The sequence below is a fragment of the Hyaena hyaena genome, unplaced genomic scaffold, assembly GCF_003009895.1.
Source record: "Hyaena hyaena isolate Hyena2069 unplaced genomic scaffold, ASM300989v1 scaffold_622, whole genome shotgun sequence".
Taxonomy (NCBI): Eukaryota; Metazoa; Chordata; class Mammalia; order Carnivora; family Hyaenidae; genus Hyaena; species Hyaena hyaena.
In genome coordinates, this window is record NW_024081253.1 from 463,917 (window position 1) to 478,833 (window position 14,917).

Genomic DNA, 14,917 nt, shown 5'->3' on the forward strand with positions numbered 1-14,917 from the left:
TACCCATCCCTCCTCCCCCCCACATCCATCAGTCCTCAGTTTTTGTCAGCATTCAAGAGTCTCTCATGGTTTGCCTCTCTCCCTTTCCCCCACCATTTCCGCCCTTCTTCTCCCCCTTGGTCCTCCGTCAAGTTCCTCCTAATCCTATACGTGCAAACATATGGTATTTGTCCTTCTCTGCCTGACTTATTTCGCTCAGCATAACACCCTAAAAATATGGAACGCTTCACGAATTTGCGTGTCATCCTTGCGCAGGGGCCATGCTAATCTTCTCTGTATCGTTCCAATTTTAGTATATGTGCTGCCGAAGCGAGCACCATAAACTTTCATTACTGATCAGTCTTAATAGATGGACATTTACAATGCTGGTGACAGAAAATCATAACTTTGAACCACAAAATGTTTTCATGCCACCAAAATATATTCCATTCTTCTCATTAGCAGATCAGTATCACACAAAATTTTACTCATTTTTTATTATTATTATATTGGTCATCAAAAATTTGTGTAGTTTTATCTCCTGTTATGTAAGTACCTACCCTAAAGTTTTTTATTTTGCCTGTAAGTCTAAAATATTTACTATCTGGCCCTTCATAGAAAATGTCTGCCAACCCTCAATATTAATCATTACATTTAAACCTTTCAAATCATACATAATAGAAAATGTAAGGCAATAATGAAAACACACTTAAACCATACAAATTCCTTTACATTAATTACCAAACTCTACATTTCTCTGCACTCATTAAAAACAATTTCACAAAAAAAGTTTTAAGAGTTCAGCTTAGATAACAAACACTGAGTGTTTTGGAAATTAGCCTTCCCTACAGACTTGATAATTGTTTCTTAATGAATTCAACCAAAAAATTACAAGGCAAAACTGAGCTTATATGTGAAACTCATATTGTACTAAAAGACTTTTTTTTTAAATGGCTAAGCACCAAAAATCAATACATCATAAAGAAATAAAAGCCTAAAAAAAGTTTTTCACTGTAGACCAAATACAAATGTTAGCATACTTAGTTTAAATGTACCAATGAAGATTTCAAGCACATTTTTATCAGAATTATTCATGCATTTATAGGGGTCAGGGGAGCTTGTGGGGTATGTGTACATTTATATGTGTAAAAGAAAATTAGCTTCCTTCTCCTATTACTGAAAATAGTTCTAGTAATTTGTCTAACTGAATTTTTTATAAAAATATAACAAACTGGTGTGCCTGGGTGGCTCAGTTGGTTAAATGTTGTCCAACTTCGGCTCAAGTCATGATCTCATGGTTCATGGGTTTGAGCCCCGCATCGGCTCATGTTAAAAAACATTAAACATTTTTTTTAAAGATTTATAAGAATATAAAAAATAAAAGAGATGCAAACATCAAACAGTTTTACTCTAATACTATTCAACGTTCAGAGGATATAATGTAATATGTGTTTATAGTGCAAACTTTTCATTATACCATGATCTCCCATGAGCTTCTCTCCACGGAGAACATATACGTGCTAGATATAAAAGTTCTGTGTCCAGTGTTCTTGGCAATTATGCTTCTCAGTGTAAATTAATAAATCAGCATTTAGCATTTCAAATGCTACTCTCATAAGCTTGAATAACAAATCAATCTCTCACAGTACATTATTATTACCCAGTTTCTCAGCCTTTCTCTGGGCCACAGAAAATTAATAAGGAAATGCCACTCTATTAGGCAACCTGGGCTCCATGCAACTAATCTTCCAGGGGAGCATAACCTTCTGCATCACTGTTCATCATCAGCAGTTAATTACACTTTGATCTGTTATATAACAAATTTGTTGGCAAAAATTCTTAAGGCAATTAGAACCAGACTATATGACCATGGACTAGTCTTCAGTAATCCACATGAGGGTTCCAATATAAAATGTAAATGTAATCCTACCAGGATGCCATAATGAAGCATGTTTTTGTAAAATCTACCATACTATGACTTTTATGCTGATGTTTAAAGCTTTAAAAAATAAAATTACACAAATTCTTCAAAAATATTAATGACTCAGAATGTTCAAAAATAAACCACATGTATACCATGGATCTCCCAGAATTTAATATCTACCAATTTACTGGAAGATATTAGATTAATGATATATCTTACATTTAACCAAGATAAAGGAAAAATGTTACCAAAATAAATTTATTTAAATAAGTTAGGCTTTTAATGTTTATCTTTCCTGTTAAAGCTACTTTTGTAGAGGGAAAAAAATGTGACAATATATATCAAAGTTCTTTTTTTCTTTTTTTAAAAATGTTTTATTTATTTTTGAGAGATAGAGACAGCATGAGCAGGGGAGGGTCAGAGAGAGAGGGAGATACAGAATCTGAAGACAGGGTCGAACCCACGAACCATGAGATCATGACCTGAGCCGAATTCGGACACTTAACCAACTGAGCCACCCAGGGGGCCCTATGTCAAAGCTCTTGATGAATTACACGGTACCCACAAATTTACCATCAGAATGGTTGGGTATTATGGTGTAGCTCCATGTTAAAACTCAACAATTCCTGAGTACAATTAAATATTTTATATAACCTTTTAAGACAAATTATATTTTAATCATATCAGAATCTGAATTTTGTTTTTTTTAATAAAGAAAACTAAAAGCCTTCAAATTCTTCTGAAAGGTAAAAAAAAAAGTGCTTAATTTTAATTCTCAAATGTGGTATTAAAATATATACGAAACTCAATTCGAGAATGTCTATAGCAGCACATATATAAAATAGAAATGACAAAAAGACACTACAAGTCTGATGCATCTATCAAATTTAGGAAGGTAAATCATTAGATTGGTAGTATCCAGAATTCACTGTCTGTAGACAGTTATTCTGTCTAAACTGATTCTGGTAAATCAGTTATTTCTGACTTAAAAATTTGTAAAATACTAAATTGACTTGATTTCAAAATAACTGTTTGACCTTATACACTACTGCAAAAATCTAAATGCAAAGAACAAATGTTTTTTCAATGACAACTTCAATTCCAATTACCTGAGTTTTATGCTATGATTTTTATCTCCAATGAAATAAAAAATAAAAATATTAAAAAAGCTTTAATTCCTTAGCATTTCAAATGAATGTCTTCAAGTTACTCACAGCAAAGCACCATTCTGAAATTTCAAAGAACATAGTTTTGAAACAGTAAGATTTGTCCAGACCAAAAGTAAATAAGAGTTTAAAAAACAGGTAATTAAAATAAACATGGGAACAGTCACTCACAGAGGAACATGAGAAGCAGGAAAGACAAGAAGAACAACACTAAAAGAAACATCCATCAAGAAAAAGACCTGGAAAAGAAATCAAAACTTAGAATTAAAGATCAAATGAGGTTTGGCAGGATTGGGGAGAGGGAAGGGAAGGGGGTGAACTAACTAGAAATGCAATGAATATAAAGACAAATATACTAACAACAAAGAAAATAAATGTAGATATTTATATAAAAGATTGGAAGTTCACTGAGGCTTTAAATCAACATATGTAGACCTGGAAAGTGATACAGCAAACTAAAACTCAGTCAACAATAGCCAACAGAAAAGTACCAATCTAAGAAATATCTAAATACTCAATTATAAAATGTCATTAAATATACTAGAGTTTTTTGTACGAATAAACAGATTCAAATCATTTGTTATGAAATGAAAGAAAATATTAAATATTAACCTTTGTTCCTCAAAATAATGAAGAGAAATATATAATATATAAAATAAAATCATGTCTATGTTATACAACAATGGTGCTTAGTCTAAAAAAATAGTTAAGGAGTTAGAATTTAAAGGTGAAGTATGTTCAATGGATTAAAGCCGTATTGATAAAGATAACTAGAAATCAGAGTAAACAGCCACACTATAGTATGTCCAAAACAGAATATTTAAAAAAAAAATAGTTTGCTTTTCTGTACATGAGTCATAAGTAACTATAGCATTATACATGGAATTACAATTAAAAGATTTTATGTAATTAAACTGAGATTTCATAGTATAAATTTTTATCATGCTGTTAATGAAATACTGTTATTTCCAAACTGGTTTCTATTTTTCTCCTGTTCTTACATTAATCAATATTAAAACACTGGAAAAAGGTGACATTAATATTGTTATTAAAAATGACCCAACAGTTTCTAGATTACTTCTGACATATGTGCCAACATTAACTTGGTCTATGCTTCTTTAAGAAATAAGTCTCAGAAGTTGTGTGACCATGATATTAAACATGGTCATGAGTAACTTAATTTTAAAGATCTAGATACTATTACAATCTCTAAGACACTTTGGATAAACCAATAATTAGTCTGTAAAGAAATGCAAAGCCAAATTAATGCAGTTTAACTAAATCAGCTTACACCAAAAGTATTATCTACTGTACAATGGGTTTTCAATAAAGCTCAATAAAACACATAAACTAAAAGAAACATAACAAACATTATAAAAATAACATACTTTATATGCATTGAATGTTCCTAACACCTATTAATATGTTTTTATAATTCATTTTTCTGGAATTATATTAGAATCAAATGTTGATTATGCTATGATAAATAAATGAGACTTTAGTATCTTTCACCACAAGAAGGTATTAGCATAAGGAGACTAATAGCCAACCATCTAAATAAATGTTCAGTCTAAATACTACCCAACTTAAAAAAGGGAAGACTGTTTTCTGTATTACTCAGTATAAAGAGTTACAAATGTTACATATGTCTAATATAAAAATATTTCCACAATAACTACAATTAATTCAGTGCTACAAGCAAACAGCACTGAAACAACGTGAACAAGGTACACCTGCACACTTGTAGACCTCAAAACAAATCCGAGGAAGTTATTATAATACCATTTCTCAGATGAAATGAAACTGATGTCTAATTTGCTCCAACAAACAGGCCAACAAATAATAACAGGAAGATCTCTCTTGTACTTTATCTCCCATGTATATAGACACAGTCCAGATCTATAATGAGCATATTAAAAAAAAAAAAGAAAAAAATGTAGGAAAAAACACTAGGGCAAAGCTACTATAAAAGGGATAGGAGGGAGTACAGAGAATTTAGGTGAACTCTTACAAAAGTCTATAAAAAGACATCTAAGTAAATTGTATAAAATATTAATATGTTTTAACACTTAAGTATTACTTCATTGTAACAGGTACTAAACATATAAAATTAACTTTCAAAAGCTTAAGACATAAAATGAGTCACTGACAGAAACTAAATAATGTTTTCTTTCACTTAGGGGGTACACCTTTATATTGCTCAGAATGACAGGACAGAATCACCCTGTTCCCTGAAATACTAAGATAGTAAACAAGTTCCGAAAATTATGTCAAGTGCAATGTAATATCCAAGCAGAATAATATGGCTAACCAAATCAGATTGCAGACAATTTGGAATTATAAAACTAATATTCTTACTTGTAATTCTGTGACCACATATTAAAATCCCCAATACTTATTATGTTTTTGGTTTAATTTTTAAAATTTTAATTGAAGTATAGTTGACATATATTAAAGCATTTTCAATATGAAAAAATGATTCGATAATTATATATATTACTAAATGCTTATCATGATAAACATACTACAATACTGACTCTATTCCCTAACTATGCTTTTCATCTCTGTGACTTACTTATTTTATAACTGGAAGTTTTTACCTCTTAATCCCCTTCACCCATTTCACCTATTCCCCAAATATCCTTTTTGAACAAATTAAATAATTTAAATCTAAATAAATTTCATTTATTTTTTAAAACATTTTTTAAGTAAGCTCTATGCCCAATGTGAGGCTTGAACTCATGACCCTAAGATCAAGAGTCGCATAGTTTGCCAACTTAAGCCAACCAGGTGTCCCTCATTTCTTTTTATGAGCCTCAATGGGTAGATAGAAAAGCCTAACCTAGCTATCACCCTCTGTATGATAACTTCTTTGCAGCAATTTCTCACATGATAAATAATGCTAAAATAAACATACACAGACACAGTAAAAATATCCCAATAACTAGAGAGGAAAAGAGTTCTCATAATATTTAAATAGTCTTCATAACTTTTAATGAACATGTTATCATTAAACACATAATAGCAAATACACCAATGAAGCTACAGTTGCCTATATTTACACCTACTTGAAACTGAAATTATATATAGTTACAAATTCATAATAAAAGCAACCATCATTTATACTGAGTCCCCTTTTGCTAAGCACTTTACACACGGTCTCTTTTACTCCTCACAATACTCTGATCTAAGTTCTATTATCTTTATTATGAAATAAAAACAAGACTACTCATAGAAAGGTTAAACAATCTCACCTTAATTAGTGGCACAGTGGATGGAAGAATAGGGACTCAAAGCCAGGACTGACTTCAAACACTTAAATATTTCATATTTCACATATTATTTCATATGTGCTTTCAACTTACTACCTTCTCTTTAACAAGATAACACTACCTTTATTTAGATCAAGAATTTCAAACTGAAAGGCCAGTAGGGTCTAAGAAGGTGGTACAGTTAAACCTTTGAACAACACAGGTTTGAGGTGCATGAATGCACTTATATGTAGCTTTTTTTTATAGTAAATTTTTACAGTAAATAAATACGTTCATAAATTTTCTCTTCCTTACTTCTAAACATTTTTTCTCTAGCTTACTTTAAGATAGTTATAACACATATAACACACAAAATGTGTTAATAGACTGTTATCAATAAGGGATCCAATCAACAGTAGGCTATTAGTTCATTTGGGTGAATCAGAAGTTATACACAAATTTTCAACTGCATGCAGGGGATGGGGTGTGTCAGTACTCCTAATCCCCGTGTTGTTCAAGGGTCAACTGTATAAATAAGTCAAGATGACCAGATCAAAGACGACAGAGTAATGAGGCCTATGGGCAACCTACAGAACACATTCCCATCTAAAGAAGGTAGCCACTGCTTTCTATCAGCGTGACTCTTGCTGTCACAAGATGTGGACCCAGTACCCAGTCATGCCAGAAGACTTTTCAAAAGAAGCTGAAAATCCAGACTTTGTGACATGCTTTTATTTTTAAATCTTAGTGCATAAAATAAAAAATTTAAAGGACACTGATGCCTACTAAAACATATGTGGGGCCACATTTAGATTGGCAAAATGAATGATCCTGAGAGTATGCTGAGAGGCATACAATGTCAGTGCATTAGCATGTCTAAACAGACAGGATGCATCTAACTCTAGGAAGAAATTTTCCCATAGGCACCCTTGAAATCTACATAATAACATTACATAAGCACTCAAAAATTACTTGCCAAAGAAAAAGAAGGGAAGGAAAGAAGAGTGTCCAGTAAGAAAGTCTTAATCAGTAGTCTCCATCTTCTGCTGACCTAGACTCTAGACACAACTCTAGAGCATTACTTACTGCTACAATAGTACTCCCATAACATTTCAAGCAGAAAGGAACAATTAACAACTAAATGAGAATGAAGAAAATTTTATACAACAGAGGAGCTGGTGGGTTACTAATATACGCATTCCTGCTTAAGAATATAACTTTGTAGGGGCGCCAGGGTGGCTCAGTCAGCTAGTGTCTGACTCTTGATTTCAGCTCTGGTCATGATCACAAAGTTCATGAGTTCAAGCCGCACATGGGGCTCTGTGCTGACAGTGGGGACCTGCTTGGGATTCTCCCTCTCTCTCTCCCTTCCTCTCAGCCCCTCCCCCATTGGCACTGTCTCTGTCTCAAAATGAAAAAACTTAAAAAAATATATATGTAACTATCTTTGGAGAGATTATGATTTTGGGTTCTTCTAAATAATCAAAGTTGATAGTGATATTACATCTCTGTGTAGATACTGAACATCCATCTCCGTTCACTATCAGGAAAATGGTTCCCAAAAAAGGCTTAAAATATTAAAAAAATTACAATGTCTGTTGGAGTCCATTCAAACAACAATCTTAAAGGAAAGCTTTGGATTTGCACAATTTCAGAGTGCAAAATGTTTCCTCAAAAATGAAGACAGCAAGGTAATTTAGAGTGATATTCAATAATAACTAAGAAAATAATAAAGAATAAATAGGGAACTGAGTATGTGACCTTCCTACCTAAACATTAACAAGTTAGACTGGAAGGCTAAAATGAAATAGTTCTCAATTACCAATCCTCACAAATAAAAACAGTGAACTGTGAACCTATCTTCTTATTCCCTCTCCAGTGGAACCACAGATGAGTTCTTTACTACTACACCACAAAGAACGATCTTCATCATTTCCTCTTATTTTCTATATAATGAAAAGCACTGTCAAGTGGCACTTTCCTAGTCTAAGATGGCTCCTTTCAAAAAAGGAACCCATGTAAATATTCTCAACCCAATGGTTTCTACTCCTAACCCAAAACTACTAAGACAGATTCACTTAACTAATCTTATGCAACTCTAGCTCTTCTCAGTATTCTCAACAGGAGGGAGGAAAGGGGCAAAAAGGTCTGGAAATGAGTACATATTCTTGTCTCCCAATTTACATATTCATATATTAAAAATGATGAGATTCCTATACCACAGAATGTTTAATCTAGTATTTCTTAAACATTATACAACCCAACTAACACATTTTGGGGAAAATCTCCCAACTTGGAAAAGTCCTTTAGCAATTCCAACATCCATGTCTTTTTTTTTTTCTTTCATAGTTTGTCAAGTTGGTTTCCATGTAACACCCAATGTTCATCCCAGCAAGTGTCCTCCTCTATGCCCATCACCCCCTCTCCCCTCTCCCCCACCCGATCAGCCCTCAGTTTGTTCTCAGTATTCAAGAGTCTCTCATGGTTTGCCTCCCACCCTCTCCTCAACTATTCTTCGCCTTCTCCTCCCCCATGATCCGCCATTCAGTTTCTCCTAATCCACCTATAAGTGAAAACATATGGTGTATGTCTTTCTCTGCCTGACTTACTTCGCTCAGCATAACACCTTCAAGTTCCATCCACCCAACATCCATGTCTTATGCCTGTTTTTCTTGGCCTGACTCAACTATACAAACTTGTAACTTTAAATATACCTGGGCTTCTATTCCTATAATGAACTTCTCTAAATTACTCTCTTCATAAAATATTAACAAATATTAATATGTGCCAGAGCCGTAATTTTTATAAATATCAGTATTTTATGATTCTTATGAAATTTTATTGTTCAAACACATACTCCTTTCTCTGTAACAAATGAAGACAAAAAAAAAATCAACTGCATAAAAATTTTCTAGCCATCTGATAACGTGGTTAATTTAGTCTTATATCTAATATATATAGTGTCTTGAATTTAAAAGATATGCAGACCAATCCTAATGTAGATTGGTCTTAATTTTAGTAGATCAACTAAATGTGTCAAAACCCTGAAAAAGAGAGGTAGCTAAAATGAGCTCATATGTAAACTAGAAAGGAAGTCATACCTGTGCAACAAACCCTTTAACATACATTTAACTGCTTTGTGTATCTGGGTGGATATCCCAAGAGAAATCTTCTTAACTGGAGAATAAGAAAGTTGGTCAAACTCACAAGCTCATAATTCCGAAAGAAATAAGACAAGGAAAAAACATTACATTGGAAGCATAAGACTGAGATTCAAGTAAAAGGAACAATTATCAGAGCAACTTCAGAACTTTCAAGTTCAAACCTCTCCATGTATTCTGTAACAACTGCTAAAATAAATCAAGTCACAAACAGTACAGAGATTCAATGGGGTATTAAATTATGAAAAGTACTAGCAATTTGACCATTTTTGGTATTTTTATTGCATTCCTACACAATGTCTTTATGTGATTTTTTTCTGTAAAAACGAACGCCATAAATTTGTTTAAATTCGCGTCTCTTTTAAGTATATATAGAAGCAAAGCCTAATGAGAAAGCAGAGCTCTAACATTCTCAGACTGTTTAATTAAGAAGCTATCCTTGGATTTCAGAAAAACTGTTCTATAAAGAACATCACTATAAAAACTATCATTGATTTTACTATGTCCACAGAAGCTCAGTAATGAAACCAATTGTCTCAGAGACAAAAAGTTAAAACAATGACAACCACCACAAAAAACTTACCCTGATGTTTACCTAAGGATAACAACTGCAGTTCACAATAATTCAATTAGGGAATGACCATTCCCAAGAAAATCTCAATAAATGAATCTTTTAAAAATTTAAGTTAAGGGGTGCCTGAGTAGCTCAGTTGGTTGAGTGTCTGACTCTTGATCTCAGCTCAGGTCATAAACTTAGGGTGTGCGAGTTCAGGCCCTGCATCAGCACAAAGCCTACTTGGGATTCTGTCTCCCCTTCTCCCTGCCCCCTCACCTGCTTGTGCTCTCACTTTCTCTCAAGATAAACTTAAAAAAAAAATTTTTTTTTTTTAGGCAACATTTTATAGCCATGAGCTACATTTTGAAGTCAGGAAGAACTAGGCAGATCTTGTAAGATGACTGTATCTACTCTTTTACCACCTTCACCTCATTCATTAGGCCATGGAGACACTAGCCTTCATGCTGTTGCTCTAGTGGGCCTCAATCTTGACCCTTGAGCTGTCTTTCAAAGAATGCTTTTCTGCAAGATCTCTGCTCAACAGTCACCTACTCAGAGAGGCCTCTCTGACTACTCTCTCTACAGAAGCCCTGTCTAATTCACAGTTACAGTCCCAACAACTAGAACAGGGTCTGACACAAGTGCTCGATAAGTACTTGTTAAATGAATCAATGAGCTCACATACAATTTCAATAATACAAAAACAAATCTGATAACAACTAAAAAACAAATATATTAGCATAATCTCTAATACTCAATTCCAATTTGAAGTCCAGAAAAAAAACAAAAGAAAAAAGAAAGGTCAACTTTTAATATCACATTCTTCACATTTATTTGCTATCTGCTCTGGAAAAGCATGACAATATATATCTTAATTCTGAGAAATCACAGCAAATATATATGATGATTCCATGTCATACTGAGTCCTCAAAGATCTGATGATTTGTAAACAAAGACAAAGTACATTTGGTATTAGCTTTAAAATATACAGGTACTCTAATATATGTATACATACACACACACAGTATTTTAAAGTATAATAATCTATAATATAAATATGCAAAATCAGGTTAACAGAATTCCTGGTCTACATCATCAAATCCTATCACTGACTAAATAAAAATTAAGTGTTAAATACAACCTAGTCAGAACACCCAAGAATAACCATTTTTAGGGGGTTAAAAAAATATAAAAGAAAGTCTGCTAAAGGTGAGCCAAAGGTTTATAATTGTGTACACCTAAGACCCTGGTCCTGACAAGTACACATTTTGTAAGTATTACATCAACCATTATTACAGTGTCTCCTTAAAGAGCAAAAGGCATTAAGTTTTAAAAAACAGAAGATATTATGGAAAACAACTCTCCCAAATTGGACCTTGTAACTCCTCACTGACATTAAACACTCTAACCAGGTAGCATCCATCCTACTTGCAAGTTAATCAAAACAGCTTTTATTTATACACACTACTCAGTTAAACCAAAAAGAGGATATCCGCAAATCACCATACAGATCTATCAGTACAATTAGTCATTAAAGATAAATGCTTGAAATAAAAAATAATGGAGAACAAAGATTTTCTTCAACATCTGCTACTCACATAAAATGCCTGGAACAAAAGAACCTCTGTAGTCAAAGCGACTTACCGTTACAGATTTCAGCGTCATACCATGGTAGGTACCCATAGTGTCAATTTTGAAGCCTTCCGTTTCTATAAAGAAAGAGGGTTTGTGATTAGACGTTATTTATTTCGTGATCAATTTCATGATCAGTTTACTATAGTAAATCTATAGTAATCATCTGAATTATAATCTGAAAGTTAAACAGTGTAACAAAACATCCAACTTACTAGACATATAAAGTTAAGTTACATACCTTGAAGATAAAAACTTTATAAGGGATACTAAGTCTCAAAAATATATTCAATACACACCAGCCAGCCCTTTGTGTAGAAGCAGCTGGTTAAGACTATTTACAACTGTGTTCAATAGTCATATAGTTGGCTGGGAATATCAAAAATTAGACTGAATAAAATAGTTTATAACCTCCAAATTATATACCCTAATACTCAATTACAGTAGCACTAAAAACTTATAGTATCATGAGAAGGCCTTAAATTATAAAAAGTTTCAATATTACAATCATATGCATATGTTACATAATTTGTAGAAAAACAATGCCATAAATAGTGATAAAGGTTCCAGGACAGAGTCTCAATATATCTTTCTATACAAAGTTATACATTAAATATTTTACATATTGCAAGCTATATGTCTTATCACAAAACTACTAAATTTTGCAGTTATAGTACAAAAGCAAGATCAACAATATATGTAAACAAATGGGCACAGCCTGATATGGCCCAAAAAGGATCAAATTTGGTCTGTGGGTTGTAATTTGCCAAACCCTACTTTACATAATCATTCCTCAAGAAAAACACTGCAGTGAATAAAAGAATGAACCACTGTATTTCTACAGCATGTATTCACAGTACATGCCCATATGTAAATGAAGTTAGCACACAAAATTCACTATATAGAAGGAATATATCCTTTACTAAAACTTAAGTGGAAATTTCAGATTTTACAGAGAAAAATCATGAATGTTAAACTTACAGTTGCTTCTATCTCATTTTTCTCCCCCACAAATTAAATCAAGATAAATGAAGGTCTCAAATGAAATTACAATGACATTAGTGCCACTTCACTAACCACCACACTAATACAGAAATGGTTCACTACTGCATTAGCCAGTATACCATGTAGACTATAACAAAGTAAGTCCTTATATAGTTACTACAATCTATGCTTTCCAAGTTTGCAATGTATACATTTACAATTTGAGAAGTATGATTTGATATATAGAACCTGCAATCTAAACTTTGAAAAGCAGAATATTAATAACAGCAAATATTTATAGACAGTTTATTATATACCAGTCCCTATTCTAGGGACTTTATTAACCAGTTCAATCCCCACAATAATGCTAAGAGATAGACATTACTACTATTAGTATTGCAATGTAACACAAGAAGAAACTGAAACAAGAATGCAGTTAATTTATCAAAATTCACACAAAAGGTTAACTGTGATACAGGCGATCTGGATCCAGAATCCAGGCTGTTAACCAGGGGTTGGCAAATTTATTCTGTACAAGACCAGATAGTATTTTAAGGCTCTGCAAGCCACACAATCTCTGTCACAACTCAACATTTCTGTCAGCACCAAGGAATCCTATATAATACATAAATAAATGTCACCCTGTTTTAGCAAAAGTTTATTTATTTATAATCATATATGTTGGGCCAGATTTGGCCTGCAGATATTTGCCAACACCTGCTCGTAAACATCAGGCCACACTACCTAACCAAGTCATCACCACCACAGTGAGGCAGATATAAAAATGAAGTTAACTTGCCTTCTTTTCCTTTGAATCTTTCCTGGTCATATCTGTTGTAGGCAGCTGGGATAGGCTGTTTGGTACGCAATGTGGGATCCTGTAGAAAAATTGGGAGTTATAGGTTAAGATTATAACTTTCTACTTAAAACTCAGAATAAAAACTACAACAAGTATATTATCTTCTAAGCTTTTCTTTCTTACAAACAGCCAATAAGACAAAAGTGAGGAGTCATATGAATCTTATTTTCAAGACAATGTTTACTGCTAAATAATTACCATTCCTCTAAGGGACAAGAACAAAGGACTCCAAGTAAACTTGTATCAAGACAAAATGCAACACTCTTAGGAACTGTAGAAAGAAAATAGGTGTGCTTAACATTGTGATTACTTTAATTTCTTTATGAAATAATAAATTTTCTCCAATTATGAATCGTTTTTAACAAAAAAATTTAATTCAAAGTTTACTGAACTGACATTTTAGAAACTTTTAACTAAATTATTTTCCAAACTGTTAATCCTTAAAAAAATATGACAACTATGACAATAAACCCATATAAATGTACAAGATGAGAGTGAAGTGAAGGTGTTATTTTGTTAAAATACTTAGAATAAGTTGCCAGTCTAATGATATAAACTTAATTCACAACTACTTTATCTAAAATTCACAGTCCATAATAACCTAAAACAAGGTTATTTTTTAAATAAGTATTAAAAAAAAGCATATTTAAGGAATATTCCCAAAATATTCCCCAAATCCATGGTATTCCAAAAGACTAAAATACTCCTAATTTTGTTACAATAGGATACTACCCTACGTATTAATCCAGATAAAAGACAGTTCATTCAAGATTATCACTAAGTATATACTTCTGTAGTTAAATGCCAGAATTAAAATTTGTATATATCTTAATGATTATGGAAATACAGAGAAAACTCAAGCACAAGGATTAACTGTTTTAAGATCTGACCTAAGTTTCCTACCAATTGCCATTCAAAACATTAACCAATTCATAATTATAAGCACCATGTGTTTTATCACCCTAACAGTTGTTTCACAAGAATTTTTACTCATCTGTTTGTTCTACTAGACTTTAAGCTCAAAGAGGGCAGCTGTCACTTCTATTTTTGTTAGCACACTGCCTGACAGACAGTAGGCATTTAAGTACTTGCTGGGAAGTCAACTCAAAGTAGTAACCTAAATACCCACAAAAGTCCAGTACCTCTAAAGAATTAAATACCAATGATTTCATGAACAAGCAAAACTGCTAGATCTTGCTAAGGCTGTATTAGTGCTTTCAAATTTTAATATATTTTTAAAAACTATATAAAATGAAAACAATTTTATTTGTATTTTTGATCTTTTGTTGAATCATACGATTAGCTCAAAGGATTATCAACAAAACCGAAGGGCACGTTTGAGTTTAAATACAGGCTATAGGTCATTCGTGATATTTACTTTGGAAGAATCCTAAGTGGCAACTCA

At 32.6% G+C, this 14,917-nt stretch overlaps 1 protein-coding gene and 1 non-coding gene across 2 annotated transcripts in view; both read right to left on the reverse strand.

Annotated features, from left to right (window-relative positions):
* Nucleotides 1-14,917, reverse strand: part of CDC73 (cell division cycle 73) — a 119,597-nt gene that overhangs the window by 71,845 nt on the left and 32,835 nt on the right. The window contains exons 9-10 of the mRNA XM_039257486.1: nucleotides 13,453-13,531; nucleotides 11,682-11,746 (exon numbers count right to left, since the gene is read on the reverse strand). Of these exons, the coding sequence (XP_039113417.1) occupies nucleotides 11,682-11,746; nucleotides 13,453-13,531 (144 nt within the window). The remainder of the gene's footprint in view (nucleotides 1-11,681; nucleotides 11,747-13,452; nucleotides 13,532-14,917) is intronic.
* Nucleotides 211-317, reverse strand: LOC120249012. Its single transcript, XR_005532738.1, has one exon. It is a non-coding gene; the product is annotated as a U6 spliceosomal RNA (small nuclear RNA).